Source organism: Saccopteryx bilineata, chromosome 5 (assembly GCF_036850765.1).
Source record: "Saccopteryx bilineata isolate mSacBil1 chromosome 5, mSacBil1_pri_phased_curated, whole genome shotgun sequence".
NCBI classification, from domain to species: domain Eukaryota; kingdom Metazoa; phylum Chordata; class Mammalia; order Chiroptera; family Emballonuridae; genus Saccopteryx; species Saccopteryx bilineata.
Window position 1 is genome coordinate 63571736 of NC_089494.1, and position 24201 is coordinate 63595936.

General features: G+C 40.1%; 1 protein-coding gene across 6 annotated transcripts in view; it reads right to left on the reverse strand.

The window, feature by feature from the left end:
* RAPGEF4 (Rap guanine nucleotide exchange factor 4) overlaps window positions 1-24201 on the reverse strand; it is a 328733-nt gene that overhangs the window by 237393 nt on the left and 67139 nt on the right. For 2 of the 6 annotated variants that reach the window (XM_066280129.1, XM_066280128.1), the window contains exons 3-4: window positions 22708-22796; window positions 869-1015 (exon numbers count right to left, since the gene is read on the reverse strand). In XM_066280129.1, the coding sequence (XP_066136226.1) occupies window positions 869-1015; window positions 22708-22796 (236 nt within the window). Of the gene's footprint in view, window positions 1-868; window positions 1016-22707; window positions 22797-24201 lie in introns of those variants that run through there. The other 4 variants (XM_066280131.1, XM_066280147.1, XM_066280130.1 and 1 more) reach the window with 2 other exon arrangements.

Sequence of the window (24201 nt, forward strand, 5' to 3'; positions counted from 1 at the left end):
TGGCTCTGGAGGAAACTATTTGATTACAAAAATTCTTTTTAGATCAAATTTAAAATCTTAGACACACTGGAACAAGTGGTGAAGCCTGCCAGCTCGATGAGTTAACACTTGGACATACTGAGCCCTGGACAAAGATAAGGAACAACCACAGGTTAAAATCAGAAGCTTGAAGAACTGAAAAGGAATGAGCGTGAAAGATGCAAGGCTTAGCTGGACCTTTCTAAGTACTCCATTTGCTGTTACAGCGCATAAAACGATTTATTCCCCGTACTTCTTGTAAATGAGTGCAGTACCCTGAGGGGCACTGGTAGGCAGCAGCAAATGTAAAAGCCCCCAGGACCAGTTGCATCTATCCACTGCCATGCCACCTATGCATTTGGAAGCTGGCAAGTAACCAGACATCTTTATGTCCCTCATTTCCCATACCTTATTATGGGGCACAGCATTTTAAAAAGCATTTAAGTGAAGCAGACGTTAACCCCATTCATTCCACTTTACCAGGGAATATGTCAATGATGATTTTTTAAAATGCAAAAGAAAATGTCAAAGTATTTTATTCCCTGGTTAAGAATGCATCTGTGGAACAGGAGGGAGGAAATACATAAAACACTCTGGTCATTCAAGGAATAATTATAAGGTATGTCAAACTACAGAAAATTGAGCAAGCGCTAAATTTAAAAAAAAAAAGGATGTTTTGTGTCAAAATGGCTTTTCATTTACACATTTCAAAAACAAGTTTCAAAATTAAATTCCATCCACCAGCTCAGAACAGAACACAGCAAGGCCTGACTGTAATGCTGTTATCCACATGGCAGTGCCTTGCCTTTTCCACAACCACATTAATTGACAAAGAAGCCTCGGGGCTTACCTCCCATAGAGCCTTGAAGTCCTTCTGCTCAATGCGGAGCAGTTCACTGCTCTCCCTGGTAACGATGGTCGCATGGCGGGGTGTGTTGTCCAGAATGGACTCTCCGAAGGCCGTTCCAATTCCCAGAGTACAGATGGTCACTGCATCCTGAGAATCCCCAAAACTGGTCATTAGAAAATTAAACATTTAACAGACGGGTGAGTTGTCTTTTATTTTGGTCAAAGTATAATTTGTACTCAATAAAATACTTGATTTAATTGCACAGTTCAAGTTTGGACCCAAAACAAGACAGAGAACATTTCTATGACCTCCGAAAGCTCCCCCATGTTCTTTTCCACCAAAACCCTCTTTTCTGAGGCCATTGCCTTATTTCTATCACCATCAAGGAGTTTTGCTGGTTTTAGAATTTCAGGTGAAAGGAGTCAGACAATGTGCCCTCTTTAATGTCTGGCTTCTTTTGCTCAATGTAATGTCTGTACAATTCATCCAAGTGTTGCATGGATCACTAGGTTTTTCTGTTTGTTTGTTTGTTTGTTTGTTTTTCCTTTTACTGATGGGTAGTTTTCCATTGCATGGAGATGCTACAATTTGCTTATTCATTTTCCTATTGGTGAACATTTGAGTTTCTAGTTTGGTGATATCATGAATAAAGCTAGTAATAATCTCATGCAAGTCTTTTTGTGGACATGGTTATCTTTTTTTATGTCTACTATCTGCTTTAAGAAAGGAAAAATCTTTTAATAACAAACTAAGGGTTTTAGTGAGTAGGAGCAGGAAGCTGAGGGTCAGAGTGGTCGAGTCACACAGTCCTCGTTCACACAGATAGAATGAGTACAGCGGTCAGATTCCAACCACTGCTCTCTGACTGTACATTCTAAGCTTTCTGCTCCATACTGCCTCCTGCAGCCACAGCAGAATAAAATAGCATCTGATTAAGTGCAGGCTGGTTAGTTTATAACTTCTAAATCAGTGGTTTAGAAGTTTCTTAAGGTATACTAAAAAAGTAATTTTCTGTTTGCATGCAACATTGGTAATAATATTTGGATTTAATCCTAACTATTTTCAAATAATACAAATAACCACTCAAAATCACCTGGACATTAATTTTGCAAGGCATTACCAACTAAGAGAGATACACAAGGGTAATCCTCTGAGTTAGAAAGCAGTTTTCCTTTCATGCATCTAATACACGATAATAGACAAATGTTATTAAGATCAAGTTAGTGACTCTGTAATTACATTACTAAGACAAATGCCCATAAGAATCTAGTTTCTTGAATCATAGCAAATTGCTCCTGCACAGATGTTACTGTATAAAATTGCTTTCAAGAAAATAAAATCAATAACATCTCAGAAAAGAAGAAAATATTAGAGAAGATTTTAAGAACAGCCAGCTAATAAAATTTCCAGGAAGTCAGATGCAAACAAATTCACTCAGAAACATATCCCCGGAACTGACATATCAATAGTCGGTGACAGCACACCACCTCTGAGTAATTGTCAAATTCTAGTAAAAACACAAGGTGGATTATGATAAGTCGCAGACTTTGGGGTGGATGGGTTGGGCACTCAGATATTGGGCCCAGGGAAGTAGGAGGCCCTAAGAACAGTTTTACTCTGAACACTAATCACTCTCTTTATAGACCATGGCCACCAGGCCTTACTTGCATTTGAATTCCAGGCAGGGCCTTGCAAGGTGCTTAGAAAATAATTATCAAATAAGGACATTTACATTCAAACGTTCCATCATTTAGCAGACCCAGTATATGTTGCTCAGCATGTACGCTGCAGGCAGAAGAAATGTGAGCAGGATGAATATGCATGCAGGGTGACAGAAGCCCTCTTATGCTGGCCCACACTAACATCTAACCGGGTCCTGACTGGTCAGAATTCTAAGCCTGAAACCCTGTAGATATGCTTAACTCCTGCCTTTGCCAGTGGCTAAAAGTGTCCCTTTCCAAATGTAACACTACTATAGCTTTTAAGCTTACACATACTCTATAGAGATCTGTTTATATCCCAATACTTATTTAATAGGGACTATTCAAACTATTTTATCTTCTGCTCATTTGCAGATTAATGTTCAAGAAGCCCACCTGAAAGAAAATATTTACAGTGACATAGAGACTGAAGAAAGCAATCAGGGAAGAGAAATTAAAAATCATGAAGGAATGTGCTATTTTGGGATAAGATGGTGTTTTAAGGACTTTCAAATATGCAATGAAGATTTAAAAACTTGAATGATTTGACTTTGGTTGATGGGCACACAACACAATTAATCAAATGCTATAAAGATATTCACCTGAAAACTAAGTACTCTTATTGATCAATGTCATCTCATTAAATTTAATTTCTAAATTAAAAAAAGAAAGAAAGAAGAGCAGACAGAGGGAAAGGGGATGAGAGGATGGGATCAGAGAAGGGAGAGAGATTGGTGAAATTATATACACATAACACAGCGTTGTAGAGCAGAAAAGCAAATCCTGAAGGACAGGGGGTGGACGTTGGGAGGAGGGGGGCAAAGGGGATGTTGAGGGGAACATGGGGGGGGAATGTATTCAGTGGGACACTTGAATCTATGTAAACACAATAAATTAAAATCAATTAAAAAAAAGGAAGAGTAAATTAATAAATAATAAATCTTGACTGTCTTCAATAGGTGAAGGTGGGTTAGCAGATGCTGCTGGAGTCCTGCCAGATCCTCCCGCAGTCCTGTAGCTCTCTGGGTGGCTGCCAGTCACGCTTCTGCATCGCTCCACCCAAGGGCAGAGTGCTGGGCTGTCAATGCCCACAAGGTACAATCTCCATCAAAGAAGCACAAGAGTAGGAGGCTCACATTCCCCGGCTTTGTAACCCCACACACTTTCTTAGAGGGTCCCCTGGAGGAGCAACTCAGTTGTCCACAGTGGAAATCACACTTTCATTGACTTTCCTTCATGTCTTTTCTCACTTTCCTACTCGCTTCTAACACTTCCTAGGGTCATGTTGAAGAAAAGCAAACATTTATGGTCAAATCCTTGTTTCTAGATTGGCTTCTGGGGAAACCCAAAACAAGAGAATGGGTTAGACAAACATGGCTGTGAATCCCAAGTTACACTGGGACCTCTGGGGAGGAACTGAGTCAAACCAGCATTCCCAAAGAGACTTCTGTAACAGGGTCAGAGAACAGACCATCGCTCACTGCTTTGCATCAGACACACTGTAAGTGCACTATCCCTCATTGGAAGACCTCACTGTGTTAATAAAGTCTACTGGGTCTCTGAGGCAATTCTATAAGCAGGGAGGATGGGCTCTCAAAATATTACCTATGGTACATTACTGATATGTCATCTGGTTTCTTCTCCCAATCTGATCCAGCTCTCTCATTTATCAGTCCACTTGATCACCCCTCCCACCTTCTAAAACACTTACTTACCCACTTTCCCATAGTTGTGCATCAGCTTGCACACGGATCTCCAAGTGCATCAGTGTCACACTATGTGCAATGTACTTGCCCAGGTATCTTGACTATGATGCTTCATTTATTCCACACAACAGTTAAACAAGATGGTGTATTTAAAGTGCTTTGTACAGTACCTGACTCAAAAGAAATGCTTAATAAATTGTGGATATTCTTATTGATGGTAGTATTAAAATGACACCAGTATTATCATTGCTACTATGCAGGTTAAAGAAAATCAGGCTCAGAGATGGTTAGTAATTTGCCCAAATGCATGACTAGTAAGTAGAAGAGTTGAAACTAGAAACTAATTATTCTAATTAGCTCTTTTATAATTCTTAAACTGTCATGAAGTTTCAGTACCTCTTGCCAAGCAAGGCTCAATATAAAAACCTATTAAAGTATCAATTGAATCCTTATAGGTTCTTTTTCCAATCAGTCATTTTATAGATTTATTGAATACCTAATAAGTTCAAATCACCAGGAAAATATAAAGCATTGCTTCTCTAGCCCTCGAATTTCAATTTTGGGGTCCACCCGACTCCTACCTACAGGATCAAATTCATTCCAGGTGGGACGCCAATCCCCTTACTCACTAGGAGAAATGTAAACAATCGTAAGTCAGAAAAACTAAGACTTGCATCAGCATTTCTGCCTTTCCTACTCTGATCCTGTGCACCAGTTTTAATAACAGAGTTCCTATCTCAGTTGGATAAAACTGAGCTTCTGTCTTTCTGCATCCCTGCCTTAATAACCTGCCTAGTATCCTAATTCTTCTCAAAATAGCTGACCATCTTGTTCTGACAGCCCTCCCTCGGCCCCGGGTCCTCTCTGGCATCTTTCTATATCCAGGCCTCTTTGTCAGCCCACCTGGCTGCCCATCTCCATCACTGGATCTGGCTTCTTGACTCTGCCCATTACTAAGCCATGCCCCATCATGTTACTTGTTAGACCTGCCTCTTTCTTCCCTTCACCATACAGATCCTGGGGGCTGTGTCGCTCTGTTCAGCTTCTTGCCCAGGTCCTCCCAGTACTACCTGAACATGCCTCCAGAGGGTTCCCACCTCCACCATGGATGCCCCTCAGTTCCCACGATCTCTTCTGCCTAGCAAGGCACCAGTTTGAAGTCATGAACAATTTTGCCATAGTATGTGTTACAGTGGGATAAATGGGATCTGGTTATCTCTATTCGTAAAACTTGGTATTGGGTAAGTAAACAAAGATGTCAACAAAGTTGCCCTGATGAAAGGCAGGAAACATCAGGCAAAGGACACACACCTGGAGGCACCCGGAGTTAGCACACTCCATGCTTAGTGGGAAAAAACCCAGAGGCAGCATAGAGAAGCACAGGCCTTACAGCATGGATTCAAAACTGCTCTCTGCCTATTGCTAACTCTGTGGCATTGGGTAGAATGCTCCCAGAGCCTCATACCTTCATTTGTGAAATGGAGGCAATCTTTCTTACAAGATTATTAGCAGGATTTGATAGAAATAAAATAATATATACACAGAGTTCTGTATGGTTCCTGGCACATTGTAGATGCTCTGTAAATAATGGAAAATATTATTTCTGACTTAGCCATATTTATATACATGTATAGATTATCTAATTTTCTAAAAAGCAAATTATATTTTTCTATTATTTAAATAACAGAGAATCTCTATATTCAATTTCTGTTAATCTTCAATTAACGATGGCTTTTCAAAGCTTAAATTCCAAGTTTCTCTGACCCCCCCCCCCCCTTTGGATGACAAGTGGTTTGAATGATCTGCAAAACACTTCAGCTCTCTGGGGGAGCTTGTATTCAAAGAAACCCTTCTGACAAGTCCTGCTGTAAATCACAGAATACTTTCCCTCTGCTTCTAATCACCCCTTCATTTATCTACTTTGTATGTCAAAATTATGGTATACTGGGTTTTCTTAAAGCAGTCATTTTAGTATGAGGCATTTTATCTATATGTTTCATTATAAATATAGCTATAGTAAGAAAATGGGAATAGTATTAAGAAAGCTAGTGGTTATATGTCACTGGCAGCTAAGCTAATAAACATGTGCCTTGCAAATAATGTCTATAAGCATCCACTAAAATCTGACTTATACAAGGTGCAGACTGAAAAACTTAAAATAACTATCAATCAACAAAATAAATGTAAGAATTCTCTGTGATACGTACAAGATTTTTTTAAATTGTCCTATAACCTCAAGGAGTGTCTGATCTTTTATTATGTATTTTTTTAAAGATTCCACACGTAAGTGAGATCATAAATTATTTGTCTTTCACTGTCTGACATAGTTCACTTAGTATAATGCCTGTGAGGTCTGTCCATGTTGTTCCAAGTGATAGGAGTTCCTCGTTTTTTATGGCTGAGTAGTAGTCCACATCTTCTTCTTTTTTTTTTTGTATTTTTCTGAACCTGGAAACGCGGAGAGACAGTCAGACAGACTCTCGCATGCGCCCGACCGGGATCCACCCGGCACGCCCACCAGGGGCAACGCTCTGCCCACCAGGGGGCGATGCTCTGCCCCTCCGGGCGTCGCTCTGCGGCAACCAGAGCCACCCCAGCGCCTGGGGCAGAGGCCAAGGAGCCATCCCCAGTGCCTGGGCCATCTTTGCTCCAATGGAGCCTTGGCTGCGGGAGGGGAAGAGAGAGACAGAGAGGAAGGAGGGAGGGGGGTGGAGAAGCAAATGGGCGCTTCTCCTATGTGCCCTGGCCGGGAATTGAACCCGGGTCCCCCGCACGCCAGGCTGACGCTCTACCGCTGAGCCAACCGGCCAGGGCCCCACATCTTCTTTATCTACTCATCTACAGACGACACTTAGGTTGTTTCTATGTCTTGGCTATGGTTAACAATGTTACAGTTAACATGGGGGTACAGATACATTTCGAGTTAGTGTTTTCATTACCTTTGGGTATATTCCCAGAAGTCAATTTGCTGGACCACATGTCAGTTCTAGTTTTAATTTTTTGAGGAATCTACATACTGTCTTCCATAGTGGCTGCACCAATTTACAATCCCACCAAGAGTACACAAGGGTTCCCTTTCCTCCACATGCACATCAACATTTGTTATCTCGTCTTTTTGATGATGGGCATTCTACCAAGCATGAAGTGAAGTCTCATTGTGGTGTCAATTTGCATTTCCTTAATGACTAGTGATGTTGAGCATCTTTTTGTGTATTTGTTGGCCTTTCATATACCTTCTTTGGAGAAATGTCTACTCAGATCCTTTGCCTACTTTTTAATTGGGTTATTTAATTTTTGCTACTGAGTCATATGAGTTCTTTATATTTTTTTTATATTAACCCCTTATCAGCTATGTGGTTTTCATATATTTTTTCCCATTTCACAGGTTGTCTTTTCATTTTGTTGATGATTTCTTTTGCTATGTAATTATGCATATTTACCTCACATGTTATTCAAGAAGAGTTCATTGTCTCACAGCATATTTATTGTTTTGGATACAGTTTGGCTTAACATTAAGAAACAAATTGGTCTTTCAAGTGTGTAAGCTATAAAACACGAATTTTTACAAAGCAAATATTTTTTACTATTGTTGCTTTCGGGTGATAGGCAATACTTGCCATTACATTTGGTAGTGCCTTTGTTTGTTTCATGAGCTTAAATATAGTACTGAAATTTATTGAATGCTCCAAGTTCTTTCAGAAAAATAAAAATTCAATGGAACCTAGTCCCCAAATTTGTTGAAACATTAGATAGCATATGCTGTCTAGAGGATTTATTGCCAAGCACAAAGGCAAAATAGTTCTAAATCAAATGTAGGTTTTTTTCTAACCAACAGCAAAAAAAAGATATGTTACTTTTAGAGTATTTCCCTGGAATCAGAATGTTAGATACAGCTTAACAAGACCAGGTAAGCTGTCTACAGAAATGTTCCATTTGATGAACTAGCATTAGCATTCTGATCATTGAACCAGGAATACCAGCCCTATTTTAGCAGAGAGCCAGTCTGTCCTGCGCTGTGGCTCAGTCTTGCATACACCCAGGCAAGAAAGCACATGGCAACAAACCCAAATATAGTATGTGGATGTATCGTGCAGGATGCATAATAAACTCTTGATCAGTTCCTAACAATGACCTGAGCATAGACAAGTAGTAAGAGATTATATACTACTGTGGGCTTTTTTGGCACCTTTCACGCTTTATGGGCTCAATAAATGTGTCCAGGAAATATTTCCTGATGATGATAATGTTCGCTCTCTGAAAATAATGGGGTGAAATGAGAGTGTATGGAAGAAACATACAGGCAAACAGAAAGACAGAGAATGATAGAGAGATCCACATAAAGGAGAAACATGCCAGTCCTTAAAATTTCATAAACAAAACTGTAAGGCTTAAAAACATCTTTGAGTAGAGACAAAGAGAGGGGAATAAAAGCACATTTTACTTTGCAGGGGAGAACCAATAAAAGATCCTTTTCCAAAACTGGGTTAAAAGTTGCCAGAGAATTTCATAGAGACAGATGCGAGGATTTATAAAATGATGACAGAGGCCAAGTGCAGCCCAGATTCTCTGATCCCACGAAATGGCTGAACAATATTGTTAAACTTCTTGCCATTTCCCATAGGAAGTGTATTTCCTGCTTTTTCTATGCTAGCTCTGCCCTCTTGTGATGACATGACAGCATTGCAAGCATTGCAGGCATTGCAGGCATTGCAACTGACGACATCCCCACTATAGACAATCAACTTTTCTTTCTGAAATAGTTGTTTTTTTAAAAAAAAATGCACCAGAACCCCTGCTCCATGCCAAGTTTAGTACTAAGTGCTTTAGCTACATTAAGTCATTTAAGGTAGGAACTGCTATCCCCAACTTATAGGTAACTTAACTTGCTTAAGGCCACACAGTAACTGTCATAGAGAGGACTTCAAAAGTCTGATTTTAACCACTATGTTTCACACTAGTTTTATTTACACTTTAAATGAGTATCTGTTAAAGAGATGTCGAGGAATTCTTCATGGGCTGGTTCCAAGATGGCCACAGATTTGGCAGATGCTCCAACTCCCACTTCCCAGAACCAAGGTAGATTACAATTTAAATCTGAGAACACTCATCATGAAAGACAAACTTTGGACTAAACTAAGAGGATTCTACAGCCAAGGACCACCAAAGAACCCACACTGAGTCTGGTAAAAAATGTGGAGACGTGGAAAAGGCTGCCCCACTCCTGGGAGCAGGGAGCAGCACCCGGGAGGAACTTTTGTGACAGGGAGGGCTGTCTAGAGAGTTGTAGGTCCTTATCCCCAAAACTGGAATCCCAACCTAGAGCCCTGGAGCCTGGAAGGGGCTTACGGACTATACTTGTCTGATAAAAAAGCCTAGACAAGGTTTGAGAGAAAGAGGCAGGACTCTCAGATCCAGGCTCCATTTTAAAGGAACGTCACAGAGAGCCTCACTCACAGCCACTTTCTTGGAGCTCCAGGATGACACCCTAACCCCTGGGCTGAGTCACTTCCCAAATTTAAAGTGAACCAGATCACTAACAAAGGAAAGAAAGTGCCCTGTTCATTGGAGGCTCCCCTATCCTAGCTAGAACAAAGGTGCTTAGAGCCAGGCACCATGTTAGGGACACAAATAGGGAGTGCAGAGGTCTAAGCTACCCTACCCACTGCACTGCTAAGTGCTCACCGGGGGCAGGCAGGTTGGAGGCAGCAGGGTATGGCTGTGAAGGTTAAAGAGAGCACAAGCAATTTAGCCAGCAGAGCCGGGAACCACTGTTGCTGCTGGGGAAGCCCAGGCTCACACACAGCCCTGTTCTCTGAGTGGCCCGCCCTTGGTGCGTGCGGAGGCCCAAAAGTCAACAGAGGGGGAACACACAGGTACGCACAAGCCTGCCAGTGACGGCAGAAGTCACGCTGGCTGCTGTGGAGATCCAAGTGGCATGCAAACCTGCTCAGGGTGCAGGAGTGCCCTCAGCAGCAGCAAAAGCACAGGCGACCTCAGCACTGATCCAAGAGGGCACACACAACCCCCTCCCAGGAGGCTGCTGAGATCTGAGCCGAGCGAGGCATCCCCAGAAGCAGTTCAAATGGGTGTGCGGGCAGGCGAGAGCCCAACCAGGGCAGAGGCGGTCACAGTGGCAGACTGGAGTCAGCAGCACCTAAGCTCAAAAGCTCTGGCCAGCAACAGCAGAGGTGGCCTGGTAAACAGACCACACAATGGGAGCAAATGACACCTGAGGCTAAGGAGTAGGCCACATCTAATACTGTACCTAATCACTGAATTACCGTTTTGAGCCCAACAAGTAGCCAGCAATAAGAGACAACAGAAAACAGATTTTAGGGGAACTTGAACCTTTAACGGAACTTCTTCCAAGCCAAAGATAGATAAAATCAAGCCTAGGAGTGCAGCTGATATTTACAACTGCACCTGGACCCAGCAGAGGCAGCCACAAGATCTGGATAACCTGTAGCTCCCAAAAGGTGGATAAGAACCAGTCATAGGGAGTGACCCCCACTGATCTGCATGGCCAGGGAAGTCCAGGCAACACAGACAAAATGGGAAGACAGAAAAGTGCAATCAAAATGAATCAACAAGAGAAACCCCTAGAAAATGGACTAAGTGAAACAGAAATAAGCAAACTACTGGATGCAGAGTTTAAAATAATGATTAGAATACTAAAAGATCTTAGAACAACAGTGGATTGACATAAAGAAGAACATAAATAAAGAGATAACAAGCATCAAAAAGGACATTGAAATAATAAAGAAGAACCAGTCAGAAATGAGGAATACAATATCAGAAATGAAAACTACACTAGAAGCAATTACAAGCAGGTTGGATGAAGCAGAGGTTTGAATCAGCAATTTAGAAGACAAGATAAACAAAAACACAGAAGTGGAGCAACAAAAAGAAAAGAGAGTGAAAAAAAATCTGAGGAAACGCTAAGAGAGCTCTGTGACAAGCTAAATAAAAACAACATCCGTATCATAGCAGTTCCTGAAGAATAAGAGAAAGAACAAGAGATACAGACCTTGTTCAATCAAATCATACCAGAAAACTTCCTTAAATTGATGCAGGAAAAAGTCACACAAGTTCAAGAAGCACAGAGAATTCCATTAAAGAGAAACCCAAAGAAATCCACACCAAGACACATCATAATTAAAATACCAAAGCTAAGAGATAAAGAGAAAATATTAAAAGCTGCTAGAGAAAAAAAGGCTATCACCTACAAAGGAGCCCCCATAAGGATGACTTCCGACTTCTCAACAGAAACACTTGAGGCCAGAAGGGAATGGCAAAAAATATTCAAAGTAATGCAGAACAAAAGTCTACAACCAAGACTTCTTTATCTAGCAAGGTTATCATTTAAAATTGAAGTAGAAATAAAAAGCTTCCCAGACAAAAAAAAAACTCAAGGAATTCATTATAACTAAACCAATGCTGCAAGAAATGTTAAGGGGCCTGTTGTAAACAGAACACAGGGAGAAAAGAACATAGTAAAAGAGAAATATAGCTTTAAAGAACAAAATGGCAATAAACAACTACATCTCAATAATAACCTTAAATGTAAATGGATTAAATGATCCAATCAAAAGACATAGGGTAGCTGCATGGATAAGAAAACAGGACCTGACATATGGTGTCTAAAAGAGACACATCTCAAAACAAAAGATACACATAGACTGAAGGTAAAAGGATGGAAAAAAATATTTCATGCAAATGGAAATTTAAAAAAGCTGGGTAGCAATACTTATATCAGACAAAATGGACTTTAAAACAAAGGCTATAGTAAGAGATAAAGAAAGTGACTACATAATGATAAAAGGAGCAATCCAACAGAAAAATATAACCATTATAAATATCTATGCACCTAATATAGGAGCACCTAATATATAAAGCAGACTTTGATGGATATAAAGGGCAAGATCAACAGCAATACTGGAATAGTAGAGGATTTCAATACCCCACTAACATCACTAGATAGATCCTCAAGAAAGAAAATTAACATTGAAACAGCAGACTTAAAGGACACACTAGATCAACTGGATTTAAAAGGTATCTTCAGAACCTTTCACACTAAAGCAACAGAATATACATTCTTTTCAAGTCCTCATGGTATATTCCCTAGGATAGACCACATGTTAGGGCACAAAAACAATCTCAACAAATTTAAGAAGATTGAAATCATATCAAGCATTTTCTCTGATCACAATGGCATGAAACTAGAAATAAACCACAACAGAAAAACTGAAAAATACACAAACACATGGAAACTAAATAGCAAGTTATTAAATAATGAATGGGTTAACAATGAGATCAAAGAAGAAATAAAAATTTCCTAGAAAGGAATGAAAATGAGCATACAACAATTCAAAATTTATGGGACACAGCAAAAGCAGTACTTACAGGGAAGTTCATAGCACTACAGGCACACTTTAAGAAGCTAGAAAAAGCTCAAATAAACAACCTAACCCTGCATCTTTTTCTAGTTAAAAGAACTAGAAAAAGAAGAGCAAGTAAAGTCCAGAGATAGTAGAAGAAAGGAAATAATAAAGATCGGAGTGGAAATAATAAATGACTTAGAGGCTAAAGAAACAATACAGAGGATCAAAGAAACCAAGAGTTGGTTCTTTGAAAGGTTAAACAAAATTAATAAACCTTTAACCAGACTCACCAAGAAAAAAAGAGAGAGGACTCAAATAAATAAAATTAGAAATGAGAGTGGAGAAATAACAACTGACACAACAGAAATACAAAATATTGTAAGAAAATACTATGAAGAACTGCAAAAAATTAAACAACCTAGGTGAAATGGACAAATTCTTTGAAACAGATAATCTTCCAAAAATCAATCTGAAAGAATCAGAAAACCTAAACAGACCGATTACAACAAATGAGATTGAAAAAGTAATCAAAAACTCCCAACAAACAAAAGCCATGGGCCAGATGGCTTCACTGGTGAATTCTACCAAATATTCAAAGAAGAACTAACTCCTATCCTTCTCAAGCTATTTCAAAGAATTCAAGAGGAATGAAGACTTCCAAGCTCCTTTTATGAGGCGAGCACAATTCTGATATCAAAACCAGGCAAAGACAACACAAAAAAAGAAAATTATAGGCCAATATCCCTGATAAATTTAGATGCTAAAATCCTAAACAAAATATTAGCAAACTGGATCCAGCAATACATGAAAAAAATCATACATCATGATCAAGTGTGATTTATTCTGGGGAGGCAAGGATGGTACAATATTCACAAATCTATCAATGTTATTCATCACATAAACAAAAGGAAGGAGAAAAACCACATGATAATTTCAATAGATACAGAAAAAGCATTTGATAAAATCCAGCACCCATTTATGACCAAAACTCTCAGCAAAATGGGAATACAGGGAACATACCTCAACATAATAAAAGCCATCTATGACAAACCCACAGCCAATATCATAATTAATGGGCAAAAATTAAAAGCAATCCCCTTAAGATCAGGAACAAGGCAGGGGTGCCCCCTTGTTCAACACCACTCTTATTCAACATAGTCCTGGAAGTCCTAGCTACAGCAATCAGACAAGAAGAAGAAATAAAAGGCATCCCAATTGGAAAAGAAGAAGTAAAACTATCATTATTTGCAGATGATATGATACTGTATATAGAAAACCCTAAAGTCTCAGTCAAAAAACTACTGGTCCTGATAAATGAATTCAGCAAGGTGGCAGGGTATAAAATTAATACACAGATATCAGAGGCATTTTTACACACTAACAATGAACTGTCAGAAAGAGAAATTAAGAAAACAATTCCCTTCACTATTGCAACAAAAAAATATAAAGTACCTAGGAGTAAATTTAACTAAAGAGGTTAAAGACTTGTACTGGGAAAATTATAAAACACTGATAAAAGAAATCAAGGACGGTACAAACAAGTGGAAGCATATACTGTGTTCATGGTTAGGAAGAATAAGCATCTTTAAAATGTATATATTACCCAAAGCAATTTATAAATTCAATGCAATACCAATTAAAATACCAATGATGTACTTCAAAGATATAGAACACATATTTCAAAAATTTATATGAAACCAAAAAAGAACACGAATAGCCTCAGCAACCTTGAAAAGAAGTGGAAGGTATCATACTTCCTGATATTAAGTTATACTACAAGGTCATTGTATTCAAAACAGCTTGGTACTGGCATAAGAACAGGCATATAGATCAAAGGAAAAGAACAGAGAACCCAGAAATAAACCCATACCTTTAGGGGCAATTGATATTTGACAAAGGAGATAAGAGCATACAATCGAGTAAAGACAGTCTCTTTAACAAATGGTGTTGGGAAAATTGAACAGCTACCTGCAAAATAATGAAACTAGACCACCAACTTACACCATTCACAAAAATAAACTCAAAATGGATAAAAAACTTAAATGTAAGTCGTGAAACCATAAGCATCTTAGAAGAAAACATAGGCAGTAAGCTCACCGACATCTCTCGCAGCAATATATTTGCTGATTTATCTCCACGGGCAAGTGAAATAAAAGACAGGATAAACAAATGGGACTATATCAAACTAAAAAGCTTTTGTACAGCTAAAGACATATGAACAGAATAAAAAGACAAACCACACAATGGGAGAACATATTCGACAATACGTCTGATAAGGGGTTAATAACCAAAATTTTTAAAGAACTTGTAAAACTCAACACCAGGAAGACAAACAATCCAATCAAAAAATGGGCAAAAAAAATGAATAGACACTTCTCCAAAGAAGACTACAGATGGCCAATAGACAGATGGAAAAATGTTCAATATCACTAATCATTAGAGAAATGTAAATTAAACCATAATGTGATACCACCTCACACCAGACATAATGGCACTCATTAACAAAACAACACGTGATAGGTGCTGGTGAGGATGTGGAGAAAGGGGAACCCTCCTGCACTGCTGGTGGGAATGCAGACTGGTGCAGCCACTGTGGAAAACACTATGGAGATTCCTCCAAAAATTAAAAATGGAACTGCCTTTTGACTCAGCCATTCCACTTATAGGAATATATCCCAAGAACACCATAGCACTGTTTCAAAAGGAGAAATGCACCCCCATGTTTATGGCAGCATTGTTCACAATAGCGAAGATCTGGGAACAGCCCAAGTATCCGTCAATGGATGAGTAGATTAAAAAGCAGTGGTACATATATACAATGGAATACTATAGGGCCATGAAAAAGAAGGAAATATTACCTTTTGCAACAACATGGATGGACCTGGAAACTATTATGTTAAGTGAAATAAGCCAGACAGAGAAAGAAAAATATCATATGACCTCACACATTTGAGGAATCCAAGGTACAATGTGAACTGAGGAATGGAATTAAACCTGAAGAGAAGGAAGGAGAGAGCAATGGGGAGGGGGGTAAGGGAGATGTTGAGGGGAATACAGGGGGAGGGGGATGCATTCAGGGAGACACTAGAATCTATGCCAGGGTCCCCAAACTTTTTACACAGGGGGCCAGTTCACTGTCCCTCAGACCGTTGGAGGGCCAGACTATAAAAAAAAAAACTATGAACAAATCCCTATGCACATTATCTTATTTATTTATTTTTTTGAGAGAGAGAGAAAGAGAGAGAGTCAGAGACAGGGATAGACAGGGACAGACAGACAGGAACAAAGAGACGAGAAGCATCAATCATTAATTTTTCGTTACGTGTTGTAACACCTTAGTTGTTCATTGACTGCTTTCTCATATGTGCCTTGACCACAGGCCTTCAGCAGACCGAGTAACCCCTTACCCGAGCCAATGACCTTGGGCTCAAGCTGGTGAGCTTTTGCTCAAACCAGATGAGCCCGCGCTCAGGCTGGCGACCTCGGGGTCTCAAACCTGGGTCTTCCGCATCCCAGTCCAACACTCTATCCACTGTGCCACCACCTGGTCAGGCTGCACATATCTTAGTTTAAAGTGAAAAAACAAGTGCCTGACCTGTGGTGGCGCAGTGGGATAAAGCGTCGACCTGGAACACTGAGGTTGCCGGCCCGAAACCCTGGGCTTGCCTGGTCAAGGCACATATGGGAGTTGATGCTTCCTGCTCCTTCCCTTTCTCTCTCTCTCTCTCTCTCTCTCTCTCTCTCTCTCTCTCTCTCCCCCTCCCTTCTCTCTAAAAATCAATAAATAAAATATTTAAAAAAATTTTAAAGTGAAAAAACAAAACGGGAACAAGTACAATATTTAAAATAAAGAACAAGTAAATTTAAATCAACAAACTGACCAGTATTTCCATGGGAACTATGCTCCTCTCACTGACCACCAATGAGAGGTGCCCCTTCCAGAAGTGAGGCGGGGGCTGGATAAACGGCCTCAGGGGGCCGCATGCGGCCTGTGGGCCGTAGTTTGGGGACCCCTGATCTATGCAAACACAATAAATAAATAAATAAATAAATAAATAAATAAATAAATAAGAGATGTCAAAGTTTTAATGAATTAGTACACCATCCCATTCTCTGTTTAGCAGCATAAACTTCTAGTCACTCAGCAGCCATCAGAAATTCTTTGATATGACTGGAAACATACTAAACCTTTTTTGGTGTAAAGATTCATTTAAAACCTTATCTATTTCTAAGATTTAAATGTTATTTCTAAAGATTTAAATGTTTACTATGCCCAAAAAGCCCCTCACCTATAAAATCTGCAAAGAAAAGCAGGACCTTTTTTTTCTTTCTCTCTCTGAAAAAGAAACACACACACAGAGTTGGTATTATTGCTTAATATAGTGAAGTTAATAAACTTATTTATTGTTTTTAAGTTTATTGTTTATAAGTTGTTCCAATCTTCACTTCTCATCCTAAATCTATTCACGCATTCATGAGAAAAAAGTACACCCATAGTATTATTCATTCTAGTGGGAATGTAAAATCTCTACTGTTAGCCCATTAAGTGAAAGGGACACCGAACAGGCAGCTCTTTGAGTGCAGGAGTTTGGCTGTGGGCATCCAAAGGCGTCTATGTTCTGGTTAGGCTTCAGCAAGAGACTGAGGGTAGGGACCGCTGGCATGGGGACCGGGAAAGATGAAGCTGCAAGAGGATCTGTGCTGCCCGGTGCAAATCTATGCGAGTGTGTGAGCCGAGTGGGGACACTGTGGGATGGCGGAGTGGTCCGTGAGTAGGTCTCCTTGCTGAACATTCCATTCCGTGGGGTAAGAGAAAGAACAGTCAAGGCAGAAGTGTCTGGGAAGCTGGGAGAGGCCCCCCTGTCAATCACACAGGGACACCAGGTAAAAGTATTTCTAAAGTAGGTTTTGTTTTATGAAGAAGTAGAATCAATATAATTTGTAGGAAGATATTCGCAAGGATAGTAGTCTAAAATTTCATCAAAATCATAGGAACAGAAGAGCCTATGTATAATTTCTCAGAATTCTTAGCACAAACATGGTTTCCAGACCACACTAAAAGCAATGAAAACAACATGGCACCGGGTCCTCAGGGGGGCCTCTGAGAGGCAGGGCCCACAGTCCCTCTCCTCAGCCAGAGGCTCTGTCTCTATGAGCAAAATGCAACATAGTTGGGTTTACCTAAAAGAGCAGCTCAAACAAAAGAATACAAGTGAAATGCCTTCTAAATGATGAGTTACTATGCTCAGAGGATATCAGCAGTAAGAAATGCATGACCCTCAACCTAGAGTCCAAAGAATTCAAAAAGAATTTGCCAAACCAATCCTACAGAGAGCAAGAAGCTGTGTTTTCTTAACCCAGTGAGCAAAAAAGTATAAGGGAATGATGGGAAGGGGCAGAAAGTAATATTGTGTCAAAACAGGCAGGAAGGTGATGTGAATTTATGAACCAAATAAAATATTTGTGCTCTATGTAATCTTGTAAGTTATAATTAGTTATAGTTCCCTATCACTATATAAAAGAAATAGGGAGATCTTATACAGAAAAAAATTCTATCAAATCAATAATACCTAATAATTATATGATATAAAACATTTGTGTGGCCCACAGAAAATTATACCGAATGTTGCTGAGCCCTATTTTTAAGCTCAGTTGTAAAACAGGACATGAAGGCCTAAAGATGAAGTCAGTGAAGGTACACAGATCCCCTGGCACAGTGTGACACAATGGAGGCACTTAGCAATCTAGTTGCTGGTCTCTAGGGATAGAAATTCCAGGTCTTTCTTTGCTTCTCCACCCACGGCTCATTACCTAAACCATTTTTTTCCCATTGGGTATATGACGGTTAATTTTATATGTCAACTACAGTAACTAGTTATTTAGACCATCTAATTTTGCCATAAAAATATTTTAGATACGATCAATCTTTATAATCAGTAGATCAGCGGTTCTCAACCTGTGGGTCGCGACCCTGGCGGGGTCGCCTAAAGCCATCGGAAAATGCATAATGCATATCAGGTATTTACATTCCGAATCATAACTGTAGCAAAATTACAGTTATGAAGTAGCCACCAAAATTATTTTTTGGTTTGGGGTCACCGCAACATGAGGAACTGTATTGCGGGGTCACGGCATTAGAAAGGTTGAGAACCACTGCAGTAGATTTTAAGTAAAGTGGATTGCCCTTCATAATGTGGGTGGGCCACATCCAAGCAAACAGATTTCCCTTGAGGTTTCCCGAAGAAGAAGTCATTCTGCTTCCAGAGTGCAACACAGAAATTCTACCTGAGTTTTCAGCTTTCAGACTCAAGACTGTAGCATCAATTTTATATGAATCTCTAGCTTGCCAGCTTGCTCTAAAAACTGCTAGCCCCCACAATCACATAAGCCAATTCTTTAAAATAAATCTCTATCATCTATCTATCTATCTACCTATCTATCTATCTATCTTGTATTGGTTCTACTTCTCTAGACTCTAGAATCCTAATATAAAGTACTGTTCTGATTGGCTTATCCCATTACCCTGATTTGGCCACATCACTAGTGGGCAGAGACCCAGAGCCCATTACAAGGCCAAATCAGATAAAAATAGCTTTTTTGTTTCTTCCTTTCAAGCAATTTGCCATGGGAGGAGGTTCAGCCATCTTGCTCATTTATGTTAGCCTCTTCCTCCCATGTGGCTGAAATCATGTCCTGCCCATCAGAGCTGGCCAGAAGGCTGGGCTCTCTGTCCACCTCAGGCCACTCTCCAGAGGGCCGCAGGATGTAGAGAGCAATGTGCTTTACCCTCTTCATATCCTAGTGACTAAACAAATCAATGCAGAAATCCCTGACTAGACATTGTGGAGTGAAGTACTCAGAGGAGGCAGGAAGCCAACTTTGATATAAAGCTAATAACCTTTAACAACTTAAGAGACAGCAAAGCCCAGCTTAGAAAATTTCTCCACATTGGGTTTGAGGTCAAAATGACAGCTAAAATCTAGAATTAAGTTTGTTAAAATAAAAAAATTTTTTTAAACCCACAGCTCATAACAAAGTGTTATTCAGCTATTCTTCATTAGGCCCACATGGTGAGAGATAATTGGTCCAGGCAATATTCCAAGAGCCCCTGGTCAAATACTATTTTAATACCATCAAAATCTCACACTAGCTTTTAACATCTGATGTGTCAGCACATCACTGCTGATGGGATTAATCATCCCTTATGTACATCTGCTTTGCCTCTTTAAAATTATTTTTATTCTTTCCTCATCTCTCTTCCCTCTGTTTTCCTTTCCTTCTCACCTTTCTCCTCTCTAACTCTCATCTTTCTTCCCTTTCCTCACATTTCTCTTTTCAGCTTCTCCCTCTCTCCAGCATTATTCATACAGGACCACCTGGAGAAGCAAGAAGAATCATCCTCTTTCAGGCCCTGTCCCTTCCGCCCAACCACACGGTAAGACGGGGTTAAGGTAAGCATCAGGAGCAGTGCCGAGCAAAAGGACCCAGAGGGTATGCACCAGGACAGCAGTGTGCAGACAGAGGCATGCAGATAGGGATGTTGGGTAATTTGAAATAAGAGATGCTGTCGTGTGCAGGCATGCACACGCGTGCACACACAATAAAAAAAATAATTAAAAAGCCTGACCAATGGTGGCGCAGTGGATAGAGCATCCAGCTAAAACACTGAGGTCTCCGGTTCAAAACGCTAAGGCTACTGGCTTGGGCACAGGCTCATAGACATGATCCCATGGTCGCTGGCTAAAGCCCAATGTCACTGGCGTGAGCAAGGCGTCACTGGCTTGGCTGGAGCCCCTCAGTTAAGGCACATATGAGAAGCAATCAATGAACAACTAAATTGCTGCAACTACGAGTTGATGCTTCATAGCTTTCTCCTTTCTCTCTCTCTTTTTCTTTCTCGAAAAAAAAAAACACCCATAAAGACAAGAGATGGCAGGCAGGGAGCGATTGCATGCTTTAGCATGTTTCTTTTGAGTCAAATAGTACAGAGCAAATGTTCAGGCAACAAACTGCTTGGGTTTTAATCTTAGTTCCTTTAATTTCTAGATACATTACTTGGGGCCAGTTATTTAACTAGCCAGGGCCTTAGTGTCCTCATTTATTGCATGAGAATAGTAATATGATCTATCCTATAGAGTATTAATACTCTATAGGATAGATCATATTACTATAGGATAGAGTATTGTGAGGATTAAAGAAGTAAATAAACACCTGTTAAGTGCTCAGAACACTTCCTAGCATGTGGCAGATATCCAAGAAACGCTGGCTAGCTTTTCCTAGTGCCATTGGGAAACTGAGGCAGCTTACAAGAATGAAGCCCTACCTCTCACCTTCATCCTCTCTGAAATTGAAAAGAAACCTGGCCATGTGAGAGAAGGAAAGAGGAGCAGTACCATCAGGGCCAGGCAGTTTCTAATGGAACTTTCAACGCGTAGATGCATAGAAAAAGCATACTATGGATTAAATAGGACATTGGCACTGGCCTGAGACTCTGACCTTCTATAACAATGGGTATATTCCCAACTCCAAATGTCCACCTTACCAACAATCTTTTGTGACACATCCACAGTTCTTAGATAGTTACTGCCTACAACTCCAATAAGCATATAAATTCATACAAAATTTAAATCCCAAATTTAGTAGATCATAACTGTTTCTCACATTCGAAGTGTGCTACTTATGAGAAAGGCTCAGAAGCCCCGTCTCAAACACGTACTGAGCTATAGGTTATCTGTCCCTTGAACTGTTTCTTTGATTTTTCTCGATAATTCTTTCCAGTTTTACAATTAGTCAATTCTCTTTGCTCCGCTTTAACCTGAATACTGAAGATATGGATAGAAAACTTGGACCATTTTGATACTGACACTTGACAGTAGCCTCTAGGGGCCACTCTTTTGAGAGTTAAGGTTCTTGGCTTCAAATGGGACGGTTCTGTACATGTCAGCCGTGTGGGTTAGTGATGGAGTTAAAGGGCACTGCAGATGTGAAAGGAGACTCTGGGTCCAATTTCAAATACTCACGCATATTGTGAGGCAGGGGGAAGAATGGGAGTTTCATCTTTTAGGTTGCCAAGCTCCTCTGAGGTGACTAATGAAAATAAAGGAAGCCCGTGCTGCACTTTAGCAGAGCAGGGGGGTGGGCGATGTTGTTATTGGCCCTTTTACATTTGAAAAGATAAGGTAGAGAAATAGAGGTTTTAAAGGGGCTTTATTGACCACATTACCCCTGCATAGCTGGAGCACCTAAAAAGCCACAGGGGATCACTTCTAGGACACAGAATAGTCAGAAAACCAGATGGGAGAAGGATCTAAAGAGAAACCTAGGAAGACTTGCTTCTCTTTCCCTCTTTGTCGCATTTCACCCTACACAACAGCAATTTATGACATTGCGAATACATTGTTTACATTTCCCAATAGACAGTAAGCTCCTGGAAGGCAGGCAGTAGGTTCCTGGACTTCGTGTTCCAACACCTGGCAGCACACTCAAATCACAGAGGACATTCAATGTATGTGTCTCTTGAGCAACTTAATAAAAGAATTCATCAGCCTGACTAGGCAGTGGCGCAGTGGATAGAGCGTCGGACTGGGATGCGGAGGACCCAGGTTCGAGACCCCGGGGTTGCCTGCTTGAGCGCGGGCTCATCTGGTTTGAGCAAAAAAAAAAGCTCACTAGCTTGGACCCAAGGTCACTGGCTCGAGTAGGTGGTTACTCAGTCTGCTGAAGGCCCGTGGTCAAGGCACATATGAAAAAGCAATCAATAAACAACTATGGTGTTGCAACGAAAAACTGATGATTGATGCTTCTCATCTCTCTCCGTTCCTGTCTGTCTGTCCCTATCTATCCCTCTATCTGACTCTCTCTCTGTCCCTGTAAAAAAAAAAAAAAAAAAAAAAAAAATTTTAAAAAATAAATAAAAGAATTCATCAAACACTTGAACTCCTTACTTTGAGAAAGAGGAAATGGGTTTAAAAATGTAATGTTGATGGTAAGTGTCTTTTAAAAATAATAATACATCCTTCTTTACAAAAAAAAAAAATGATAAAGTATCTTACCTGGTGACTGCTGGTCTCAGACACTTTAACATCCAAAGACCCTGCCAGGACAGCATACCAGTTTGTGCCAATGTCACCTTGACGAAACACTGGAAAAGAAACAGTGATGTGACTAGGCCGAGTGTAAATCAGTTTTACCATATTACCTGACTGGTATTACAAGTGTGACTCGGACCTAGCTGAGCCTACAACTCTTCTTCTACTTGCTCCCACAAGAACATGACATATTTTTCTTTTTCTCATCTATCAACAAAGCTACATTTTATTTATTCAATATTCTATGAAGTGGAACTCTATATAAACATAACTGTTACATATTTACAAAGCATAATAAGGGATGATATATGATCCTTTCTTTGCATTTAAAAAGAATTGAGTGCCCTGGCCAGTTGGCTCAGCGGTAGAGCGTCGGCCTAGCGTGCGGAGGACCCAGGTTCGATTCCCGGCCAGGGCACACAGGAGAAGCGCCCATTTGCTTCTCCACCCCTCCGCCGCACTTTCCTCTCTGTCTCTCTCTTCCCCTCCCACAGCCAAGGCTCCATTGGAGCAAAGATGGCCCGGGCGCTGGGGATGGCTCTGTGGCCTCTGCCTCAGGCGCTAGAGTGGCTCTGGTCGCAACATGGCGACGCCCAGGATGGGCAGAGCATCGCCCCCTGGTGGGCAGAGCATTGCCCCATGGTGGGCGTGCCGGGTGGATCCCGGTCGGGCGCATGCGGGAGTCTGTCTGACTGTCTCTCCCTGTTTCCAGCTTCAGAAAAATGGAAAAGAAAAAAAAAAAAAAAAAAAAAGAATTGAGTGATATTCTATGCAATTTATCTAAAACACATTTCATTGTATTATGATTCTTAGAAAATTATTACTCTAGTTGGGGTACATACAGTGGTGGGATTCAAATAATTTAACAACCGGTTCTCTGTCTTAATGACCATTTTGAGTATAAAAAACTCCAATATACCAAAAGGTAGTTTATCATTTCATGCATTTAATACTTAAATAAGAACAATAAAAGAGGTACACAAAACTAGATTAAAAGAAAGAGTTTTAAAATATTAATGAAAAATATTAAAGAATACCTGACAAAAAACAATAAAACTGTTATTTAAAATATTTCCATATTGCTTCTTGATTGGTGTCCTCGCTTGCAATTTTTTTTCACTTATGGACAGAATAAACAGTACTACGGGAGCTTATATTTTGTTGCACAGATGAATATTTAAAAAGAGTAAGGAATGCAAATTTGTGATCTACACATTGGGCAGCTGCCCAGGCACCCACCTTAGAGAGAACCCTGGTTACAAGTGCCATTTTAACAACTGGTTCGCCGAACTCAACAAAAAATTAGGTATCGGTTCTGCTGAACCAGTACGAACCAGCTGAATCCTACCACTGGGTCCATATTATCAAGGTTATTTGACTCAATAAAACCAGACCATTACTCTAATTTCTTAAATTAGACCATTCTCTAATTTAAAAGTAATGTGTTTTCTAGAATAG